Raw genomic sequence first — 22,023 nt, 5'->3', positions numbered from 1 at the left:
CTGATAGAAAAATTCCTCCTGTTCATTACATGGATAAAGCTTCTTCCCTGTAGATGTTCTTTGATATGAAGTAGCATGTGATGTCCTAATAAAAGATTTCTGACCTTTGCCATATTTATCATGTTTCTCTCCTGTGTGTGTAATCTGATGTTGAGAAAGTTTAATCTCTTTATAGAACATTTTCCCACATATATCACATTGAAAAATATTCTTTCCTACCTGAGTTATCTCTTGGGCAATGGCAGCTGACTTATCACAGGCTTTTCCATATTCATTATATTTACAGGTGGTCCCACCCATATGCATATTCTCATATGTACGTTTCATTGGCACTGTGTTGGAGAATTTCCCTTTTCCACTAAATTGAAAATGTTGCCCAGTCTGAAACCTGGAATGCTGACTTAGATTCTCATGATGTTTCTGTGACTTCCCAATTATATTATGCTTATCAGATTTCTCTCCAGCATGCATGGCATCAGTCTCTGTAAGAAGTGTACTCTGACATACATTAAACTCCTCATGGCCCATTCCTGAATAGTTTCTATTACTTATAACCAAATTTAAAATATGCTTTGAATTCAAATTAAATGATTTTCCTAAATCAACTCTCTCCTCAGTTGATCGGTTCCCATTGAGGATTACACCTTGCCACAAGTATCTACCATGACTTTCTTGGCTGCTTTTAATTAGGTCATTAACTACCTGGAAATCTGAAATGACAAAAAGAAAAAAAACCCCATATCAATATTTCATTGCATACTTTTGTAAAGGTAGAGAAGCTTCTCACAATCCTACTAATAAACAATTTTGTACAAGTCAATAATGGGTATTGGTTTCATGAGTATATAGGGTTTTTTCCTACTGACAATGTTATGTTGTATTTATTTTCAAAAATTGCATCATGTTTTTCTTTGCTTCTTTATTCACTTTTTTCTTTTTTAAATCAAGAAAAAATATTTGATAATTTTTACCATCTTCCTAATTGTAGTTTGGAAATACTTGGTTATCACCATCCATTTGTTTACACTTCTTAGACTGTTTTATTTTTGTAACAATAGTGGTTTTCTCCTGCTGCTCTTTTCTCATTACTTTGTTTTGAATATGGCTACATTTTCCTTCATTGGCTAGTTTCAGATGCAGGGGCAAGCCAATTTTTCATTACATATTGAGGAAAATGACTTAGGTTAAGAATTTTTCATTCACATTATCATACTTTTTACTCTTCCATAGGAAAGGGCTACAGGTATATGTGGAAGTTTTTCAAATAAGAAAATCTACTTTTCTCCACTCTAAGCATAGCCACCCACAAATTACACATTAAACCTGACTTCATGTGCTTCTCAGAACCATTACTATACAGGAAACCTCAGTCCACCCATTGAGACTCAATTTTCCTGCTGGTCTAAACTATTTGTTTCTGCAACCAAGGATATGCCCACCTCCTTTGAAAAAGCTTTTTTTTTTTTTGAATCCTAAAATCCACTTGTATTGTCTTCCCAAATTCTGAAATAAGCACTTCCACTTGATAATTGCTCATAAAAGCTTTAGCATTATGCACTAGAGTTTTGAATGATGTACTCTCATAAAAAATGAAGTCTCCTGTACACCTCTCAATTTCTTTGTTGTTTTAAAATGATTTATACAAAAAGAAGAGGAAAATACTAACTTCAAATTCCACTTCAAAACAGCAATCTTAGCTTCTCAACTTGAAACCCATGGTTCACCTGGCCCTGGCACCCAGAGTCCCCTGGTTCTACAGAATTTCTCATATGGTGGTATACAGGGCTCACAGGTGAACCTTTTTTCCCTAAGTGATACCCTGCACTACATTGGGATTCTGCCAAGAATCCACACCAGAAACAAGAGCCTCACCACATGCAGCCCCTTGACCTCGGAATGCCCAAGGTCCAGAGCAGAACTGAAAAAGACACTTTGTTTCTTTATAAATTACCAAGTGTCAGATAGTCGTTTTTAAGCAACACAAAAGGATAGAGTCTGAAAAACCGTATCCATGAGAGTGAGGACACAAAGGCAACTGACAATATTGAAAAAGTGACCACCAAAAATAAATGTCAAATCAGAGAAATGTAGGGGTTATAATTTAAGAAAATATATTTTTAAAATAGCACAGTAAAATATGGAGATATGTATGCGTGAGTCCATCTAAAAGATTATATATGTATTTGATGCATGATGAGCCAGTCTCCACTCAGGAATCTGGGGGAAAATTGCTAGAAACAGCTGACAACAGGCAGGATCTGCTGGGTTTTACTTTTCCTGGCCTCTGCCCAGGATGTGTTTACTAACCTGGGAGGCTCTGGTTTGGGTGTTCTTCTATCAACCGTGGCTCTGCTCCTTTCTCCAACCTGAGGATCACTTCAGGTTCACTAATGCAGTACCCTGTTAAGAGGAAGTAACACAGGACATTTATAAAACTGCAAAGTGAGATCCTTAGAAGAATGACAAGAGCTCAGCTACAGAAAGTATGCAATAAAGAGGCCAATTGAGTCTTTTCTGAGATAAGGATGACATGATTATCATGAAATATACTCTTACCAAATAGTGTAAAACCCTATAAATTGTTCCTATATTAATTTTAAAAACTGTGCCTCCTGAATGTTACTGAAGAGTTTCACTCACCCAAAGACACCAGGCTGCTGTAGGTCTCCAGCATCACATCCTTGTACAAAGTCCTCTGAGCATCATTCAAGTCCTGCCACTCCTCCCAGGTGAAGTCCACAGCCACATCCTCAAATGACACCAATTCCTGTAATGGCACATTGATCTCAATTCAAGCCACCAGCCCTGGGTCACAAAACAGGAATCTCAAAGTTCACACCTCTTTGTGTGTGTGTATGTGTGTGTGTGTGTGTGTGTGTGTGTGTGTGTCTTATGTATTAAACAAGATGCTTCTTTTTGGTACTCTATATGGTGGAGAAAAACAACAACAAGAGGAATATCCTGTTACCGTAATAATATAATAATTACTAAATATATGATTCCAAATCTTACCTTATAACTAAGGACCATCCCTGTGGCTAGTGACAAAAGTATGAATAGAATGCTTTTCCAAGGAGTTTATAATCAGGTATGAAGACATAAGTGTAAATATATAACTGAACCAGTGTGTAAGATAAACACAGAAATGTATTTTGAAATTCACTGAAATGACAAAGACATTAAGCTCTTCCATGTGAACCACATGTTTTCCTTAATATAAGACAACAGCAAAACTGCCATCACAAGACCAAAGGAAGACACCCCATGTTAGTGGAACTACACACAGCACCATGTCTAGGTGAATGCTTGTGAGCTGTGATAACAAATACACACACTATTTTAAAAACTCATTATGAAATGATTCTGCATTTACATATTTGTCTATTTCAAACAGTAAAGCATATGCAACTGTTTTTTAATTACTTATAAACTGAAGGCACACATAAGTGCTTTCCAAAATTTCCTTCCTACATATCAAAAAATTGCTTGTGTCTGCATGAGACTGAACACTGCCTCTTTTGAAACCACAGGGTGCAAATAATGTAACTGATTTGTATTTCCAAAATCACATAACTAGATTTACAATATAATAGCTATCCACTAGAAAGAGAATGGAAAGAACCTTAGAGTCAGATGGGAAGAAAACAGGATGATGGAAGACTAGCTACATTAGAACATAGAGCAAGTCTGGTCAGTTAGCTCACTATGGAGAGTGTGGTTCTGGTAACACTCAGGTCACAGGTTCAGATCCCAGCACTGGCCACCCAAGAGGAAAACAAAAAAAAAGAACAAAAAGAACACAGAGCAGTATGCATCCAGAAGAGGGATGCAATACTACAAAAAAGAAAAAGAAAGAGAAATAAAATGCAGGAAGACACTGTGGTATTAAATTCCTGTGCAGAAAATGAAAAAGTGTTTTACTCTCAGGCTCTCTACATAATCATAGTTAGTTAGGTAGTGGCACTCTAAAGTGTAAATTGAAGAATGGCAGAAAAATATGATGGGCAGAAATAAAGCAGACTTGAACATATTATACTTAAAATATCTGTGGGTATGTCCAAATTGCAGTCAGATACATGATTCCAGAGTTGAAGTGAGAGACCTAAGCTGAAGATAAAGATTTGAAAATTTGTTAGTCCATTTCCAGTGCTTATAACAACATACCTGGAACTCGGTGATTTGTAAGAAAATGAAATTTACTGTTTGCAGACTCAAGAGCTGGAAAGCCCAAGGTCCAGGGAACACAGCTGGGGATGGCTGTGGTGGAGATGACAGTGACCCAGTGGTCTCATATGGCAGAAAACGGCAGAGGGGAGACAGGCTAAGCTCTCACATGCTCTTCTTTTAAAACCCTCAGAAGCACACTTCTGCCCCCCATTATTAACTTGTTCCTTATGGCATGATCTTACAATCTAATCACATCTTGAAGGCCCCAACTTTCAATGACCATAATTGGATTTCCCACTATCTTAACACTGTCAAGCTGGGGGTCAGGTTTCGGGCGGACATTCAGTACAAGGAAAGTATGACAATTTTAATGTTACTTGAAGACATCAGAATCAGTGAACAAACCTAAGAGAGTCCAAATAAAAAGAAAACAAATCAAAACCAAAAAAGAACAAGGACAGAGTCTGCAGAAGCACTTTATTGTTAATCGTAAGATAGAGGAAATGAAAGACTGTAAAGAACAAAAAGAAATCTTCTAAATTTATTACACCATTAAAGGAAAGCTCTGTATTAAGAAGTCTAACAATAATATAATTCATCTTATATTTACTTTTATTATTGTTATTTTTTTGCATTTGGTCCATTTTCAAATCCAACATATTCACTGTTCTATCAATGAAATTCCTTTAAATAATTACACAGACATTATAAAGATACATGGTGGGTGGGCAACTGACCTGTATAGGGATCAAACTATGGTCCTTGATATGACTGGCACCATACTCTCATGAACTTCACAGACTGAACACAGCTGAGGAAAAAAATCTCTTGGCTTGAGGATACATCAAAAAATTAAGAACTGAAAAGCATACACACAAAAGAAAAAGACAAAAAAGAACAGAACATAATATCTGAGGACAGAACATAATCTCTGAGGACTGGTGGACAATGACAAGAGTTGTAACAAAGAGTAATGAAAAAAAAACAGCAGAAAACAGATGGAGGGGAAAAACATAGAAGAAACACTTAAAACAATAATGTCGAAGGACTTCCATAATTTAACATCAAGCACAAAATCAAACATCAAGGGAGTTAAACACAGAGCCAGATAAATGCCAAAAATCTACATTTTCATATGTAGTTCTCAAACTTCAGAAAATGAAAAATAGAGAAAAAATCTGACTGAAGCCAGAGGGAGGAATAAACATCTTGCTTAAAAAGCAGCAAGATAAGAATTACTCCCAGCATCTCCTGAGAATCCACAGAAGGAGAGAATACTGAAATATTCAAACTGTTGATTAAAGCAACCTACAGCCCAGATTTCTGTACACTATGAAATTACGCTATAGAAAAGAAGAAATACTTTCTCAGGCAAAAGAAATTGAGAGAATTTGTTGCCAATACACCTGTGCTGGAAGCAAAGTGAAAAAAAAAAAATTCTTACAGAGAAGAAAAAAGACATGCATTAGAATCTGCATATCCATAATGGGAATTAAAGAAATAAGTGAAGGTACAATAAAAAGCATTTTAAGTTTTATTATTGCAACATAGTTGATTGTACATATCTTTGGGGTACAGCATTGAATATCAATACCTGTGTGCAATATGTGACATTAAAATCAGGATAATTAGTTGAGGACTTCTGGTCAAGATGGCAGAGTAGACGGTCACCAGTGTCACTCCCACAAATCGACAAATTTACAACTATAAAAATGTAACAGCCAAGCTGGTGCTGCTGGAGCTCAGGTGAAGAGAAGGAGAGACCTATGGAACTCATGAAGACTGGAGAAACCATGAAGAGAGAAAGAAAAAACTGCTCTCAGTGTTTTGGGCCATGGCTGCTTTAATGTTGGAGTTCATGGAGCAGGAGCTGGCAGAAGCCGCAGCTGTGCCCTTTAGATGGAATTACTTGGAGGTGGAAGGGGAGAAGAGAACTTTGGTGGCCCCCAGGACAGCAAGATCACTAAAAGGGTTCCCATGGACCCACACAGGACTGAGGAGCCAGAACAGCTGAAAAAGGGAAGCCACTCACACTGGTGAGTCACCACAAGGGTCTGGTGCAGGGCCCGTCCCAGGGGAAGTGTTTGGAGCATGGGTGGTTGGGGAGATGGGCCCACTGGGAGAACACTGGGACACAGCAAGGACAGCCAATCTGCCCCCCAATGAGCACAGGACCACTCAAAGGAGACTGGTCAGGAATGCAGAATTGCACGGGGTGCAGTTCAATGAACTCAGGCCCAGATCAGAGTTTTTACACGACCCAGGTGCACTGTCTGGAGAGCCGGAAGCACCTGTAAGGTCAACCATTAAAGCCTGAGCTGCACAAAAATTCTTCCCTAGGAAACAGCAGCAAAGCAGCAATTTACCTCAATCACACAGCTAAAGTCCTGATTCCCACAGGAACTTTCCCCAGGTTAGAAGCAAGCAAAGGACAAAAACTTAGTTCTGGGCCAGGCACACCACGAATGCCTTGGGGTCCACCATAGGACATGAGGCATGGAGCAAGGGGCCAGTAACCCCACCCACAACCACACACCACCAGCACCTCACAGCCCCACCTAAGAACCCAAGGATTGGAGCCAAGAACTGGATCCCACTCCAATATACAGGCATGCCAACAATGCCTAGGGTTCTGCCTTGGTACCCGGGGTTAGCAGCCAGGGACTGCACCCCCTTCCCTTCCCACAACCAGACACACTCAGTGCCTAGGGGTCTGCCTGAGGACCTGAGGCATAGAGACCAGACCCCCTCCAACAATCAGGCATGCTGGGAAGTGCATCAGGGCCAGCCCAGGGGCCTAAGGCATGGATAAGGGGACCAAACCTCCCTCCCACAACCAGGCACCCTATGCGAGCACTCTGGGGCCCACCCAGGTTATGGAACGTCTCCACAAGCAGGCACCCCATGCCAGTGCCTCAGGGCCTTCCCTGGGACCTGAGGCATGGAGAAGGGGACTGGACCCCCCTCCCACAACCAGGCAACCTGTGCCAGCACCTCAGGGCCCACTCAGGGACCCAGGGTATGCAGAAAGGGACCAGACAGTCTCCAACCAGGCACACTGCCAGCAGCATGGAGCAGGCCAAAAACATCTCTTCCATGTGGGTGGCCCACCACAGCCACCATAATAACCATGGCTGCCATGAAGGTGGCTAGATGCCACAACCACCACACAGATGGTCTGCCAGCCACCGGAGAGAGTTGACACAAGGAAAGTCACCAGCAGAGATAAAGAAAGGAGGAGGATGTCTGTCTCTACAGAGCCCATTTCATAGTGACGGAAGAGACATCTGCTCTACGATAGTATTTGGGGACCTGATTGTGCCTCTCAGCATTGGACAGATCATTTGGGCAGCAAATCAACAGAGTAACCATTATTGTTCCAGAGGGAGAGAAGAAATCTAGGCTGAATAGAGAGGGGAGGGGGGAAAAACGGATGGGGATAGACTGCACAAGAGGCATAAAGAATAACTGCAATTTGTAACACTATATATGCTAGTAATATTGATTTGGTCAACATATCTCAAATGTTGAGCCTCCAAAATATGTATAATCAATTTTGATTCAATAAAAATTTTTTAATTTAAATAAACAAAAAGGGTGATTACTATATTCTTCATTACACAAAGTAATCGATTTGGGGGTCCCTTTACTCCCTTCCCACATACATCTTGCTGTTTTCTACCTCTGGTAACTACACTTCTGTTTTCTCTCAAAGTTCAATACATTATTGTGATTCTTGTGTATTTCTTTTGATGCTTTATTGTTTACTTATGTATTTATTTATTTTATTAGCTCCCACATATATTTGAAGACATGCAATATTTCTCTTTCTGTGCCTGTCTTATTTTACTAAACATAAATTTTTCTAAGTTCTTCCATGCTGCTGTGAATGGAAATGTTTCATTCTTTTTATGGCAGAGTAATATTCCATTATATAAATATACCACAATTTCCTTATCAAATCATCCAATGATGAAAATTTAGGTTGGTTCCAACTCTTGCCTACTGCAAATGGAGCTGCAATAAACATGGGAGTACAGGTGTCCCTCCTACATGATTATTTCCATACCTTCAAATATATAATCCACAGTGCAATTGCTGAGTCATTTGGCAGTTCTACCTGTAGTTGCCTGAGGAACATCCATACCATTTTCCATAATGGCTGCACCAATTTACAGTCTCATCAACAGTATAGGAGGGTTCCTCATTCTCTACCTTCTCATCAGCATTTGTTATTCTCTGCTTTTTTGATAATAGCCTTTCTAACTGGAGTGAGATGATATCTGGGTATGGTTTTGATTTGCACTTCCCAGATGCTGAGTGATATTGAGTATCTTCATGTGTCTACTGGACATCTATATACCTTCCTTTGGGAAATGCTTATTCAGCTCCTTTGCACATTTTTAAAGTCAGACTATTTGTTATTTTAGTGTTAAATTGTTCCAGTTACTTGTATACTCTGGGAATCAATCTTTTGTCAGGTGCATAGTTTGCAAATATTTTCTCCCAATCTGTAGGTTGTTCTTTTGCCTACACAGAAGCTTTCTAATTTGATATAATACCATTTCTTTATTTTTTTCTTTGGTTGCCTATGCTGTGGGGATCATATTCAAACAGTCTTTGCCAAGTCCTACTTCCTGAAGTATTTCCCCTATGTTTGCTTTTAGGAGTTTTATAGTTTCAGCCCTTATTTTTAAGTTTTCAATCCATTTCTTCCAATCCAAGAGCATAGAATATCTTTCCTCCTTTTTTTCTTCCTTGATTTTTTTCAACATTGATTTGTAGATCCCAATGTAGAGATCTTTCACATTCCTCATTAACTGTGACCACTGTAAATCGAATACAGCTTTCTTGATTTCTTTTTCTGTGGGTTCAAAAACATTACTGATCTTTGCATGTTGATGTTGTATCCTGAAACTTTACTGAAACTGTTTACTGAATCTAAGAGGTTTTTATGTAGACTATTTAGGCTTCACTATACATAGGATCATGATACCTGCAAACAGACTATTTGACTTTCTCTTTTCCATTCTGGATGCACTTTTCCTCTTTCTCTGGACTGATTATAGTGGCTAGTATTTCCTATACCACATTAAATAAGAGTTGAGGGTAGATATCCTTGTTTTCTTCCCATTCTTAAGGGAAAAGCTTCCAACTTTTCCCCATTCAGGATAAAACTGACATTAAGTTTGTCATATATGGTTTTTATTGTGTTGAGATAATTTCTATACCTAATTTGCTGACAGTCTTTACCATGAAGTGATGTTGAATTTTTTCAAGTGCTTCTTCAGTGTCTGTGGCGATAACCATATGCGTTTTGTCCTTGATTTTGTTGATGTTGGGTAACACATTCATTGACTTGCATATCTTGAACCATTCTGGTGTCTCTGGGATGAATCCTCCTTGATCACAATGTCTATTTTTTAGGATGTTCTGCTGAATTCTATTTACTAATATTTTATCGAGGATTTTTGTGTCTATATTCATCAAATATAGTGGCGTATAGTTCATTTTTTGTGTGCGTGTGGCATCTTTGTCTGCTTTTGGATCGGAATGCTGTCTCCCTCATAGAGTTTCAGAGAATAACCTCTGTTTCAATTTTTTGGAAGTGTTTCAAAAGAATTTATATTAATTACTCCTTAAAGGTTTGTTACAATCCATCAGTAAAGCCATCTGGCCCTTGGCTTTTCTTTGTTAGGAGATTGCAGATTACTGCTTCAATCTTGTTGCTTGTTATCGTTTTGTTCAGGTTTTCTATATCTTCTTCATTCAGCCTTGGTAGTTTTTGTGTGTTCAGAAATTTGCCCATTTCCTCCAGGTTTTCAAATTTATTGGTGTATAGTTGTTTATAACAGTCACCAATGATTTTTGGGTTTCTGTGGTATAGGTAGTGATGTCCTCTTTTTCATTTCTGATGTTTGTTATTTGTGTCTTATCTCTTCTTTCTTTAATTAGCCTACATAAAATTGTGTCTATTTTGATTATCTTCTCAAAAAAACAAATTTTTGTTTCACTGATCATTTGTATCATTTTGGGGGGTTTCTATTTCATTTAGTCCTGCACTGATCTTATTTCTTGCCATCTATTAGTTTTGGAATTGATCGTTCTATGGTTTTTTGAGGTATTTTGCTGTTTATTTTCAGTCCTTCTACTCTTCCCATTTAAGTATTTATTACGGTAAATTTCCTTCTTATTATTGATTTTGCAGTATCGCCTATGTTTTGGTGTGATGTCTTTATTTTCATTAGTTTCAAGAAATTTTTTGATTTCTTGTTCAACTTCTTCTTGGACCCATAGGTCATACAGGAAAATGTTGTTTAATTTCCATGTGTTTGTAAGATTTTCAGAGTTTTGTTTGTTATTGATTTCTATTTTTAATCCATTGTCATCTGAAAATATATATGAAATAACTTCATATGTTTTGGGACTTGACTTGTGACCTAACATATGGTCTATCCTGGAGAATATTCCATATACTGATGAGAAAATATATATATTCTGTGGTTGCTGGATGAAATCTTTTTAGATATCTGCCAAGTCCAATTCCTCTAAAGTGCAGTTTAAATCTTGTGTTTCTGTTGGTTTTTCACCTAGATGATCTGTCCAATGTTCAGAGAGGGGTGTTCAGTTCCCCAACTATTATGCTATTAGAATCTCTCTCTTTAAGTCTAATAGTGTTTGCTTGATATATTTGTTAACTCTAAAGTTGGGTGCATATATATTCAGTATTGTTAGGTCTTCTTTCTCAATATATACTTTTTCGTTATATAGTAACCTTCTATATCTCTTTTTATGGTTTCTGGTTTAAAATCTAGTTTATCCAACATAAGAATAGCTACTCTTCCTTGTTTTTGGTTTCCACTCATATGACATTTCTTTTTCCCTCTGTTTACTCTTAGTATGTGTGTGCCTTTACAGGGGAGGTGAGACAGCATATAGTTTGCTCTATCCTTTTAATCCAATCACTCCATGTCTTCTGAGTGGGGTATTTAATCCATGTACATTAAGAGTTATTATTAAACTATGTTGACTTACTCCTGACATTTTATTGATTTTTGCTTGGATGCTTTGAATACATTTTTTCCTTTACTTCCATTTCATAGTTTGTCTTCCATGTTTGTTGCTTTTCTGAGGTGATTTTAGAAGTTTCTTTCTCTTTAACGTTTGCATTTTTCTTCTATTAATGGGTTTTGTTCTTTCTCATGTATCCATCATAAAGATGTTTGTTGTTCAGATACTGGATGCAGTACTCCCTTGAAGAAATCTTGTTGGGCTGGTTGTGTGGTGGTGAGTTCCCACAGCATTTGTTTTTGTGGGAAATGTATTCTTTCTCCCTTGTTTCTAAAGAATTGACTTCCTGGGTATAGTACTCCTTGCTGGCAATTTTTGCCTTTTAGTATTTTGAATATATCATTACATTCTCTTCTGGCCTTTAGGGTTTCTGATGAAAAGTCTGTTGTCACTCTGATGGGGGCTCCCTAACAGGTGACTGGACACTTTTGTTGCTTTTAAGATTCTTTGTCTTTGACCTTTGCCAATCTGACTATGATGTCTTGGAGAGGATGTTTTTGGATTGAATGAGTTTGGGGATCTTTGAGCCTCCTTGATCTGAACATGCCTATCTCTCCCTATACCTGGGAAGTTTTCTGCTTTTATCTCATTGAATATGTTTTCAATTCCTTTTCATTTTTCTTCCCTTTTGAAACACCCATGATTCAGGTATTTGTGTATGTCAGGGTGCCTGCTTGTTGTCTTAGACTTTCTTCTTTTTCATAAAATTCTTTCTTTTTTTTTTTTGGTCTACTTTGGTTATTTCAAAAGGCTGTCTTTGACATCAAAAATTCTTTCTTCTGCTCATTCTAGCCTGCTGTTAATGCTCTCAGTTCTGTTTCTTATTTCATTGAATAACACTTCCAGTTCCATGAGATCTGCTACATTCTTTTTTAAGCCCAATAGTATCTTTGTACATTTCCTCCTTCAGGTCCTGGATACTTTTTCTCATTTTGTTGTATCATCTGATTCTTCTTGTATCTTACTGAGTTTCTTAGGGATTCTTGAAATTCCTTTTCAGTCAATTGAAGGACTTCTTCAATTGACTATACAGTCTGGTACTTGAAAATCATTATATTCCTTTGGTGGTGTCATCAGTTTTATTTTTCATATTTCTAGCACCTCTATGTTGGTCTCTAGTCATCTTGCACAGCACTTGCTTTTTCTAGTACTCTGAAGTGGGCTTTGAGAAGAGGGAGTTGCTTTTCTAGATGTGTTTTATATTGACCATTGAATGGGGAGTTTTAAAACTGGCTTCTGGTAGCCACAGTAGTGTAGCCTCCATGTCGGTACTCTGGTGAAAGTCAGTATTGGAACTGTATTTGTGTGGGCTTTTAAAAAAAATATATCAAGAAAAAATTTTTAAATATTTTTAATAAACAAAAGTGAAAATGCAACTTACTAAAATTTGTGGGATGCAGAAATAGCAATACTTTCAAAATTTTACAGTATCGAATGCATATATTTAGAAAAGGAAACATCTAAAACCAATATTTAAAGTTTTATCTTCAGAAAATAAAAGAAAATAAAGCAAATTAATTAAAAACAAGCAGAAAAAATTAGAGTAGAAAGAAAATTGAAAAAGGAAATCAAGAGAAAATTATCAACAAAAAAGTTGATTCATCAAAAAGATCAATAAAATTGATAAGCCTAAAAGATAGTGAAACAGGACAAAAATTACTAATATCAGAAATGGAAGAGAGGACATCACTAGAGCCTGCAGACATTAAAAATACAAATACCATGAACAGAGCTGGGCAAAAATTTGATAACCCAGATGAAATGGACCAATTCCTTGAAAGACAAAACTCACACATAGTAAAGTGCAGTATTACAATAGGATTATATCTATTATGAAAATTGAGTAAACTGTAAATAACAATCCTCAAAACAAAGCACCTGAGCAAGATGTGTTATTTGGGCTTTCAAACAAACATTTAAAAGGAAGAAATTATACCAACTCCCTACCATCTACTTCAGAGAATAAAAGATGAGATACATCACAACTCATTTACAAGGACAGCATTACCTCAATTCCAAAACCAGACAAAGATAATACAAGAATGGAAAACAACAAGCCATCATCTCACATGCAAATATATTCAAAAAAAGTATACACAAACCTAATGGAACAATGTTTAAAAAGAACTATGCAGCACAACCAAGTGGCATTTATCCCAAGTAAGCAAGGATTGTTCAATACTTGAACATCAATTAATTCAACCCTTCACATCAAAATACTGAAAAGAAATTAGATGGTCCTATCAATAAATTCAGAAAAAGCCTTTGATAAAATACAGCACCCATTCATCATAAAAACTCTCAGTAAACTAGAAATAGAGAGGAGCTTCACAACTTGATAAAGATTATCTACAGGAAACTGTAGTTAACGTTATTGTTCATGGTGAAAAACTCAAATTTTTTCCAGAAAATCAGGAACAAGGGAACACTAAAAGTATTTCATACTGCAATAACAGAAGAAAATGAAACAAAATTACAGACTGGGAAAAATAAATCAATAAATGGGTCTTTGGTTGCAGGTAATATGACTATCTGTGTAAAACATTCTAGTAAATAAATGGAAAAACTCCTGGAAAGAATAATGGAGTACAGCAAGATTGCAGCATACAAGGTTAATAAAAATTTAATCACATTTCAACACATCAGCAATGACCAAGTAGAATCTTAAAAAATAATTGAAATACTATTTGCTAGAACCTCAAAAACTAAAATAGCTGCAAATCATCTATATCATAAGAAATAAACACCAAGAATACATAAAGAAAAAAACCTTTCACACCCTATACAACAACAAAACAAATAACCTGTGTATAAAACAAGCAAAAGAGTAGGTTGGCTGGTTAGCTCTGTAGAGGATTCTTAAATGTACTTCACAGGGCCTGGTTTTCCAAAGCCTTGCAGTTTCAAATACTGATCTTGCGGAGGACTGGAAATTTTCCTCAGGCTATAAAGTCTCTGCTGTAAGATAAAAGATTTGTAACAGCAAGGTTGCTGGCTCAAAAACAGACTATTTACTGATTGTTATGCAAAGATACTGAGAAAGTGCTGTAAGAAGGAATGTTTGCTAAGCTCAACCTTTTGTTAATGGATCACTTAATCTTCTAATGGAATGTCATCTGACTTGTTTCACTAAAAGTTACCAGCCTATATTGTTAAACTATAACCCCACCTATGTTCTCTTCCTCTAACTTCCTGGTCTGGAAAATAAATGCAGGAAGAGAACCTCAATTTGGGGTTAATTTCCCAAGGAAGGGATGACTCTCACTTGAGGATTCTGAGGGAGATTAACCACTTCAGGGTCTCTCACTGCTTGAAAGAGATGGGATTTGAGTAATCCTTTGTGGCTCCATCACCCAGGGGAAGTGGGGTGACAAATCCATGGGGGGCAAAGCAACATGGCTAAGTTGGTTAGAAAGGACAATTGTAACACCAAGTTACAAGTTCAGTTCCAGGAGAGTTCCAGTTAAGGTGGCAGAATAGGCTGTCCCCAGCATCACTATCTCCCCACAAATCAACCAATTTACAACTATAAAAATGTAACATCAGCCAAGCTGGGGCCACTAGAGCTCAGGGGAAGAGCAGGAGAAACCTACACAGTCCATGAAGGTGGGAGAAACCACAATGAGAAAGAAAAAACTGCTCTGAGCATTTCAGGCCATGGCAGCTTTAAGGCTCAACTTGCTGAGCATATGGAGCAGGAGCCAGCAGAAGCCACAGCCGTGCCTTTCAGATGGAGTTACTTGGAGGCAGCAGGGGAGAAGAGGCCCTTGGGGGCCCCTAAGACAGCAAGACCAATAATACAGTTCCTGTGCACTCATACAGGAGTGAGGAGCCAGAACAGCTGAAAAAGGGGAGCCATCGAGAGGCCATTGAGTCATCCTAAGGGACCAGTGCAGGGCCCATCCCATGAGAAGAATTTGAAGCATGGGTGGTGGTGGAGACAGGCCCACCAGAAGAACACTGCGACACAGCAAAGACTGCCAATCTGTGCCTCAATCAGCAAAGGATCACTCAGAGGAGAATGATCAGGAATGCAGAATTGCATGGGGTGCATTTGATGAAAAAATTCAGGCCTAGCTCAGAGTTTCCACACAACCCAGGTGCACTGAGTCTCTGAAGAGCCAGAAGGATCTATAAGGTCAATGATAAAACTCTTGGCTGCACAAAAAGCCTTCCCTAGGAAAAGAGCAGCAAAGCAGCAATTTAACTCAAACACACAGCTCAAGTACTGGTTCCCACAGAAAGTCTCCCCATTTTAGAAGTAAGCAAAAGACAAAAACTTAGTTCAAGATCAAAAACACCACCAGTGCCTTGGAGCATGCCAGGTCACAGGAGGCGTGGAGCTGAGGACTGGACCCTGCCCACAACTACTCACACCACATGCATCTTGGGGCCTGTCTGGTGACCTAAAGCATGGAGAAGGGGACTGAACAACCCTCCCACAACCAGGCATACCACGCCAATGCCTTGGGACCTGTCTGGGGGCCTGAGTCATGGAGAAGTGGACCAGACTTCCCTCCCACACTCAGGCACACCATGCCAGTGCCTCAGGACCCACTAGGGGACACAAGGCATGGAGCCATAGACCAAACCTCCTTCCCACAACCAGGCACAACATGCCAGTGTCTCAAGGACTGCCCAGGGACCCAAGGCATGGAGAAGGAGACTGGACATCCCTCCCACAAACAAGTACTGCACCAGCACCTTGGGGCCTGCTTGAGGACCTGAGGCATGGAGAGGTGACTGGACCCAATTTCCATAACCAGGCAAACTGCACCAGCACCTCAGAGCCTGTCCAGGGACCCAAGGCATGGAGAAGGGGGCTGGACCCAACTCCCACAACCAGGCACACTGCCAGCCCCTGTAACCCCCACCTGGGGGCCTGGGGCACGGATCCAGGGACTGAATGACCTGCTCACAACCAAGTACACCACCAGCACCTTAGGGCCCATCCCAGGGACTCTAGGCATGGAGAAGGGGACCAGATCCCTTCCCACAACCAGGCACAGTGCCAGTGCCTCAGGGCCTGCCTGCAGACCTGAGGCATGGAGCTGAGGCCCGGACACTCTCCACAACAAGGCACACTGCCATCACAGAGGAGCATGCCAAAAACAGCTCCATGTGTGTGGCCCACCACAGCCACCACAATAACCATGGCTGCCATGATAGTGGCTAGATGCTGCAACCACCATGAAGATCATCCGCCAGCCACTGGACTGCACTGACACAAAGGGAGTCACCATCAGAGATAAAGAAAAGAGAATGTCTATCCCCACAAATCCCATTTCAGACTGACAGAAATATCTGCTCTATGATAATATTGGGGGACCTGATCAAACCTCTCACCATTGGACAGATCATCTAGGCAACAAATCAACAGAGTAACCATTACACTTTCAGAAGCAGGACATCTACGGTAATTAGAAGGGGGAGGGGGAGAAAGACGGGGAATGGCAAGAGATGGACAAGGGGCATAAATTATAATTATGATTTCTAACAATATATACGTGAGCAATATTAACTTGATCAACATATCTCAATGTTCAGCCCCAAAAATATGTATAATCAATTTTGATTCAATAATAATTTTAAAAAGAACCTATTCGTTGAAATATCACAAGAGATAGAAATTTTTTTAAAGTTCAGTTTCAAATACCAGGCAGCCAATCTGACCCCATGCCCCCAAATAAAACAGCAAAGAAATTGAATACGCATATCTTCAAAGAAAATATACCAATGTCAAACAAGCATATGATAAGATGCTTAACATCATTAATCATTAGAAAATGCAAAATCACAAGGAAAAATTACTCCACAATCAATAGAACATAACAGGTTTCAGTGAAATTGGAAACTTACAATGCCGTGGGTGGCAATGTAAAATGGTGCAGTGCCTGTACCATTTAAACAACAAGTACAGTGGCTTCTCAAATAATTAAAGATGGAATTACCACGTGATTCAGAATTACAAATTCTATGTATTTATCATGAGTAATTAATAGCAGAATCTGCAAAAGATATATCCACACCTGTGTTCATAGCAGCATTAGTCACGTAGTGAAGTGGTGCAATTCAAATGTACATCCATGAATGAATGGATAAACAAATTGTGGTATGTACAGAGAAGGAAATATTATTCAGCCTTAAAAAGAAATACAATCTTGGCATATGCTATAACAAGGAACCTTGAGGTCATTACACAAAGTGAAATAAGTCACTCACAAAATCACAAGTATTGTATGGCCCCACTGATAGGAGTCATATTTTTAGAAACCAAAATAGGATGGCAGACACCAGAGGCTACAAGCCTGGGAAAACTGACATATGTCATTTGATGTATATAGAGTTTCGGTATTCTAAGATAAAAAAAACTTCTGGACATCTCCTGCACAACACTATGAATATACATAACACTACTTAAAGGTAAAAAAATGGTTCAAATGCTACATTTTATGTTATGTGCATTTTTCTTTACCAAAACTAAAATTAAAGTAAATTATTTTTAAAATCTATAGATGGAACAAATTAAAATATTTTAAAATATTTGATTAATGGAAAAAATTTTTAGGAAAAGCTGAAAAGCAAAGCATTAAGAGGCAGATTAGACAATAACAAAAAAGTAGTAAAATGGCAGACCTAAATCTAACCCTATTAAGAGTTGAAATAGAATTAGATTAAATCTTCTACTGAAGGCAAAAATTATCAGATTTGATAGGAAAGTAAGACCCAACAATATGTTAACCAGAGACATATACTTTAAACATAAAGACACAGACTGAAAGTTAAAAAGTAAAATAAAATTTAAAATATTACACAAACACTATGAAAAGCTTAAGTGGAAATATTAATACTAGTGAAAAGAAGTGTCGCCACAAAATATGTTACCAAAAATAAATGGAACACTGAAGGATGTGGGCCACACTATTGCCTCCCAAAGCATGGAAAGTGGAAAACTATCTCACCCTCTCAGGGGTCTGCCAAAGGAGACTTCTTTGAACAATGGTAAAAGTGCTACATGGTCTCCTCTCTCTGAAACTGGTAAAATATAAGAAGGACAAAGTAAAGAAGGCTGGCTGGTCAGCTCATAAAGAAGGATAAAACATGGTTTTAATAAAACCAAAGTCAAGGGTTGGATCCCCATATAGGCCATCTGCCAATAAGTAAATAGTTAACAATAAAATAAAGAAGGATGGTCAATTTTCAAACAAATTTAAAGAGAATATAAAGGAGCCAGAACTTGCTGAGTTGGAAATAAAACTGCTTTTCAATCCAAGTTTTTTCAACACAATATTTTCAAAGACAGAAACTACTTTGAGGCAAGAATCAAACTGTTTTGTAAACAAACAAACAAACAAACAAATGTGTTTCCAGCCTTTTAAGTACCATAGGGTGTGATACATAGATAGCACCTGATAAACAATAAAACTTTTTAAGTAATAGGTGCCTAAGAGAGAATGGAAGGCCAGAGAAAAAAGGGCCTAACACAGAGGTAGGATTGGTTGTATGGATTTTAGTACAATGAAAGTCAACGCTTTTTAATGATGTACAAAGGGGAATTTCTTTGGCCAGAATCCAAAAACAAATATTTTTAAAGGTCTTTGGATTTGCAATGTATTATACCAAAAAAAAAAAAAAAAAAAGACATTGCTCCACTGTAAACCCAATCATTTAATAAAAATGAATATAAACAGAGAATGGTGAGAGCCCGCAGGGCACAGTACAGAAGCAGGAAGCATCATGTACAGAGACCAACACGGGGCCCTAATCAAAGAACTAAACCAGGTGCCCAGTGGGCATAACTGCTCAGACCAGACCGTGCTGGATGCCAGCCCTTCCGACCTACCCTGCTGAAGGGAAGTGCCCACATGCTTATGCCAGTCTCCTCACTGTGATCTGGCCATGTGTTGAGGAGATGAAGAAAACAGGCCACTGGACATAATTTAATTGGGTTTACAGCCAATTGCACAACAGTAGATTTCTAGAGCTCTTGAGAGGAGCAAATTATATTTTGTATATGGTAGAAACTTATGGCCAGAGACCAAACCATGTTCTGTTAAAGACTGCTGGAAATACTTACTATTCCTTTTATTGAGAGGTAGGATATAATTGCCTTCCTCTTGAATCAGGGCTGGTCTTAGTGATGTGCTTGACCAAGAGAATGTGGTGGAGACATGCTTTGGGATCTGAGTGGAGATAACAAGAAGACTTGCAGCCTCTGCCTGGGCCTCTTGGACACTTACCCTGAAGAAGCCAGACTAATCTGACTACACGGAGACTGCCAGACTCTGAGGAAGTTCACCTGGCCACAAAGAGGGCCTGGATGTCTGCCCAAAGTCCCCAGCCACTCGTGTTCTTCCACTTTAGACCAGACACATCATGCAGCAGCCAACCCACACTACCCTGAACACTATACTTACCTACAACATTGCAACATGGAGTAAGGAAAAAATTCTTATTCTAAGCAACTATGTTTTGTGTCACTGTGTCATGCAGCTGATCACCGGAACACCAGACCAGTCATTAGAGACCACAGACAGTACTCTCATATGCAACAGGAAGCATGTAGTTTCACATTGATCAATAGATCCAAAATAAATAAAGCCAGCATTTCACATCTTGTTACACCTCAAAGTCTAGTTGAGAATGTAAACTTTCAGTTAACTGGTATGTCATTTTTCTTTCTTAACCAACTGTTAGCTATGGTTCTGGTTTATAAACATACTGATGACTAATGCACACACCCATTTTTCTCATTGATTTCTAAGTTATCAGCTGATATAGGAGAAGAAGAATATACAATCTGTAAAAAAGATTAAAAACATAACGGGTCTTCTTGAAGTAGAAACAGAGAACTGTACAGTAAGAAAACTACACACAGAATCAGATATAAATTTATATATGTAAAATGTACAAATTATAAAAATTTGCCATTTCTATTTTTCTTCTTCGCATGCCTTTTTACTGGCCCTTCATCAAACATGTCCCACTAACTCCTGAAGGCTCTCTCCCCTCACACTCTTAAGGATGTCACCACAGGTGCTGACTAGAAGCACAGGTCACCAGGGATTGAATCTCATCACCCAGGAAATATGCCCTTAGGTTTTTACATGAGTATTTACACTGGAACAAAGTTACTGTCTTTATAAGAGCCATCATCTCCTACCCCTATACAAGCAGTGTATACGGAAATTAGAATAAAATGAAAAGAACAAGCAAACAAAAGGAACACGAATAAACACCAGAAAAGACTAGACCCCAGAAACAGGGAGGAATCCAGGAAAAATCCCACTTCAGTGGCTTGGGTCACCGGCTGGGTGGTACTGTTACCACAAGTAAGAGAAAAGAAGTAGACGTCATTTTCATTTTGGATTCATTGGCCTTAAGGTACCTTTTAAATAGCTAGAAAAACCAGTCAACAGAGAGTTCTACCTATGATCCAAAGAAAAGGGAAGAAATAGAAAAGAGAAGAAACTAAAGAGAACCAAGAGTACAAACTACAGAGGACTGAATCAGTCAAGAAAAGGAGCACAGTGACAATAGTGCCCAGAGTGAAGCACTTTGATGAGCTACGTTAGGAGGAAAAGAGAAGAATTCAGGATCAACTAGAGAAAGCCATCAGTAAGGGCTTGAGAGAAACTGACAAACCAACACAGTAGAATTTCCAGAAGTCATGAATAGCAGTTTCAAAGGTGGCAGAAGATTCAACTTAGAAAAAGACTAGAGAATAGGCACTGGATTTCACTAATTTAGGTGATAATTCAAGTTTTTATCTGTGAATCAAGTCTTCCAAAGCTGTACACAAGCCACAGGACATGTGAGTGAAGTTATCTTGAAGCAACAGCCTCAGTCAAGGCACCAGGTGACTGGAGCTACATTTAGAATCCAGGCATCGCTAGCAAGAAAACTGCCCAGCTGAGTAAACCCAACATGTGGATCCATAGAACTTCAAGAAGATAAAATGGCCTGATATTTTAAGCCATTTGGGTTTTCATTTGTTCTTACACAGTGAATGTTAACTGACACATCTAAGTCCCCAGAACTCAGTAGGCTTTAACAAAATTATGTAGGGGAGAAAGTCTTACATTACATGAAACTTTACAGACTGCTTATTCAGGAACACATGCCTTAGCACTCACTAACCATTTCTTGTGCAGAAAGGTAAAAGTGTTCATTTCCAGGTTGGCAGTCAAACACCTTCTAATAGAGACAGTGTTTCAGAATTTAGTGCCAGTAAATCTTCATATCCCATGAGAATTTGGTATTTTATCTTATTAGTTTCCATTCCAGTCATGTAAAACAAGTGTCTGCCTTTTTTGCCACAACATCAGAAAGACCAGAGACAAACTTTTACTGAACTTAGATGACTCTGAGGTCTTATAACTTGCTATATCTACATGCAAACGTTATCTTACATATGTGCATTTCCTTCCAGCTGAGTTTTATTCATTTCTACTTTTCCATTTTAATTCAGGCTCCCCACAATAACCAGGTAATACAGTGAAAAAAAAAAAGAGAGAAATAAATAAATAGACTACTCACCAGAGAATTATTCATCCTTTGTTGCTCTTCAAAATGCATAGGGCACTCTGGCAGCTTAGATGGGAGAGAAGAGAATGGAGTGGATTAAGGAAAGAACTGTTGTGCATTGGCCCTGGATTCTCCTGCCCAAAACTCTCTACACAATAGCCAGGAAAGAGAAACAAACAAAATCCTCCCTATGAGACAACAATCTTTTATGGTCAAAAAGGTGCAACAAAGACCCATTAAAGTTGCGTCTACAAGTAC

At 38.5% G+C, this 22,023-nt stretch overlaps 1 protein-coding gene across 1 annotated transcript; it reads right to left on the bottom strand.

Moving 5' to 3' along the window:
* Positions 1–25: 25 nt before the first annotated feature.
* Positions 26–21,828, bottom strand: LOC134376131 (zinc finger protein 717-like). The gene is made up of 5 exons (XM_063094795.1): positions 21,778–21,828; positions 2,641–2,767; positions 2,308–2,400; positions 220–710; positions 26–85 (listed from the first exon to the last, which is right to left on the bottom strand). The coding sequence occupies exons 1-5, from the start codon at positions 21,814–21,816 to the stop codon at positions 26–28; spliced, it is 810 nt and encodes a 269-aa protein (XP_062950865.1). The 5' UTR covers positions 21,817–21,828.
* Between the last annotated feature and the right edge of the window lie 195 nt (positions 21,829–22,023).

Source organism: Cynocephalus volans, chromosome 4, assembly GCF_027409185.1.
Source record: "Cynocephalus volans isolate mCynVol1 chromosome 4, mCynVol1.pri, whole genome shotgun sequence".
In the NCBI taxonomy this organism is placed as follows: Eukaryota; Metazoa; Chordata; class Mammalia; order Dermoptera; family Cynocephalidae; genus Cynocephalus; species Cynocephalus volans.
The sequence above is the reverse complement of the archived record's forward strand: the minus strand, read 5'-3'. Positions and strand labels throughout refer to the sequence as shown.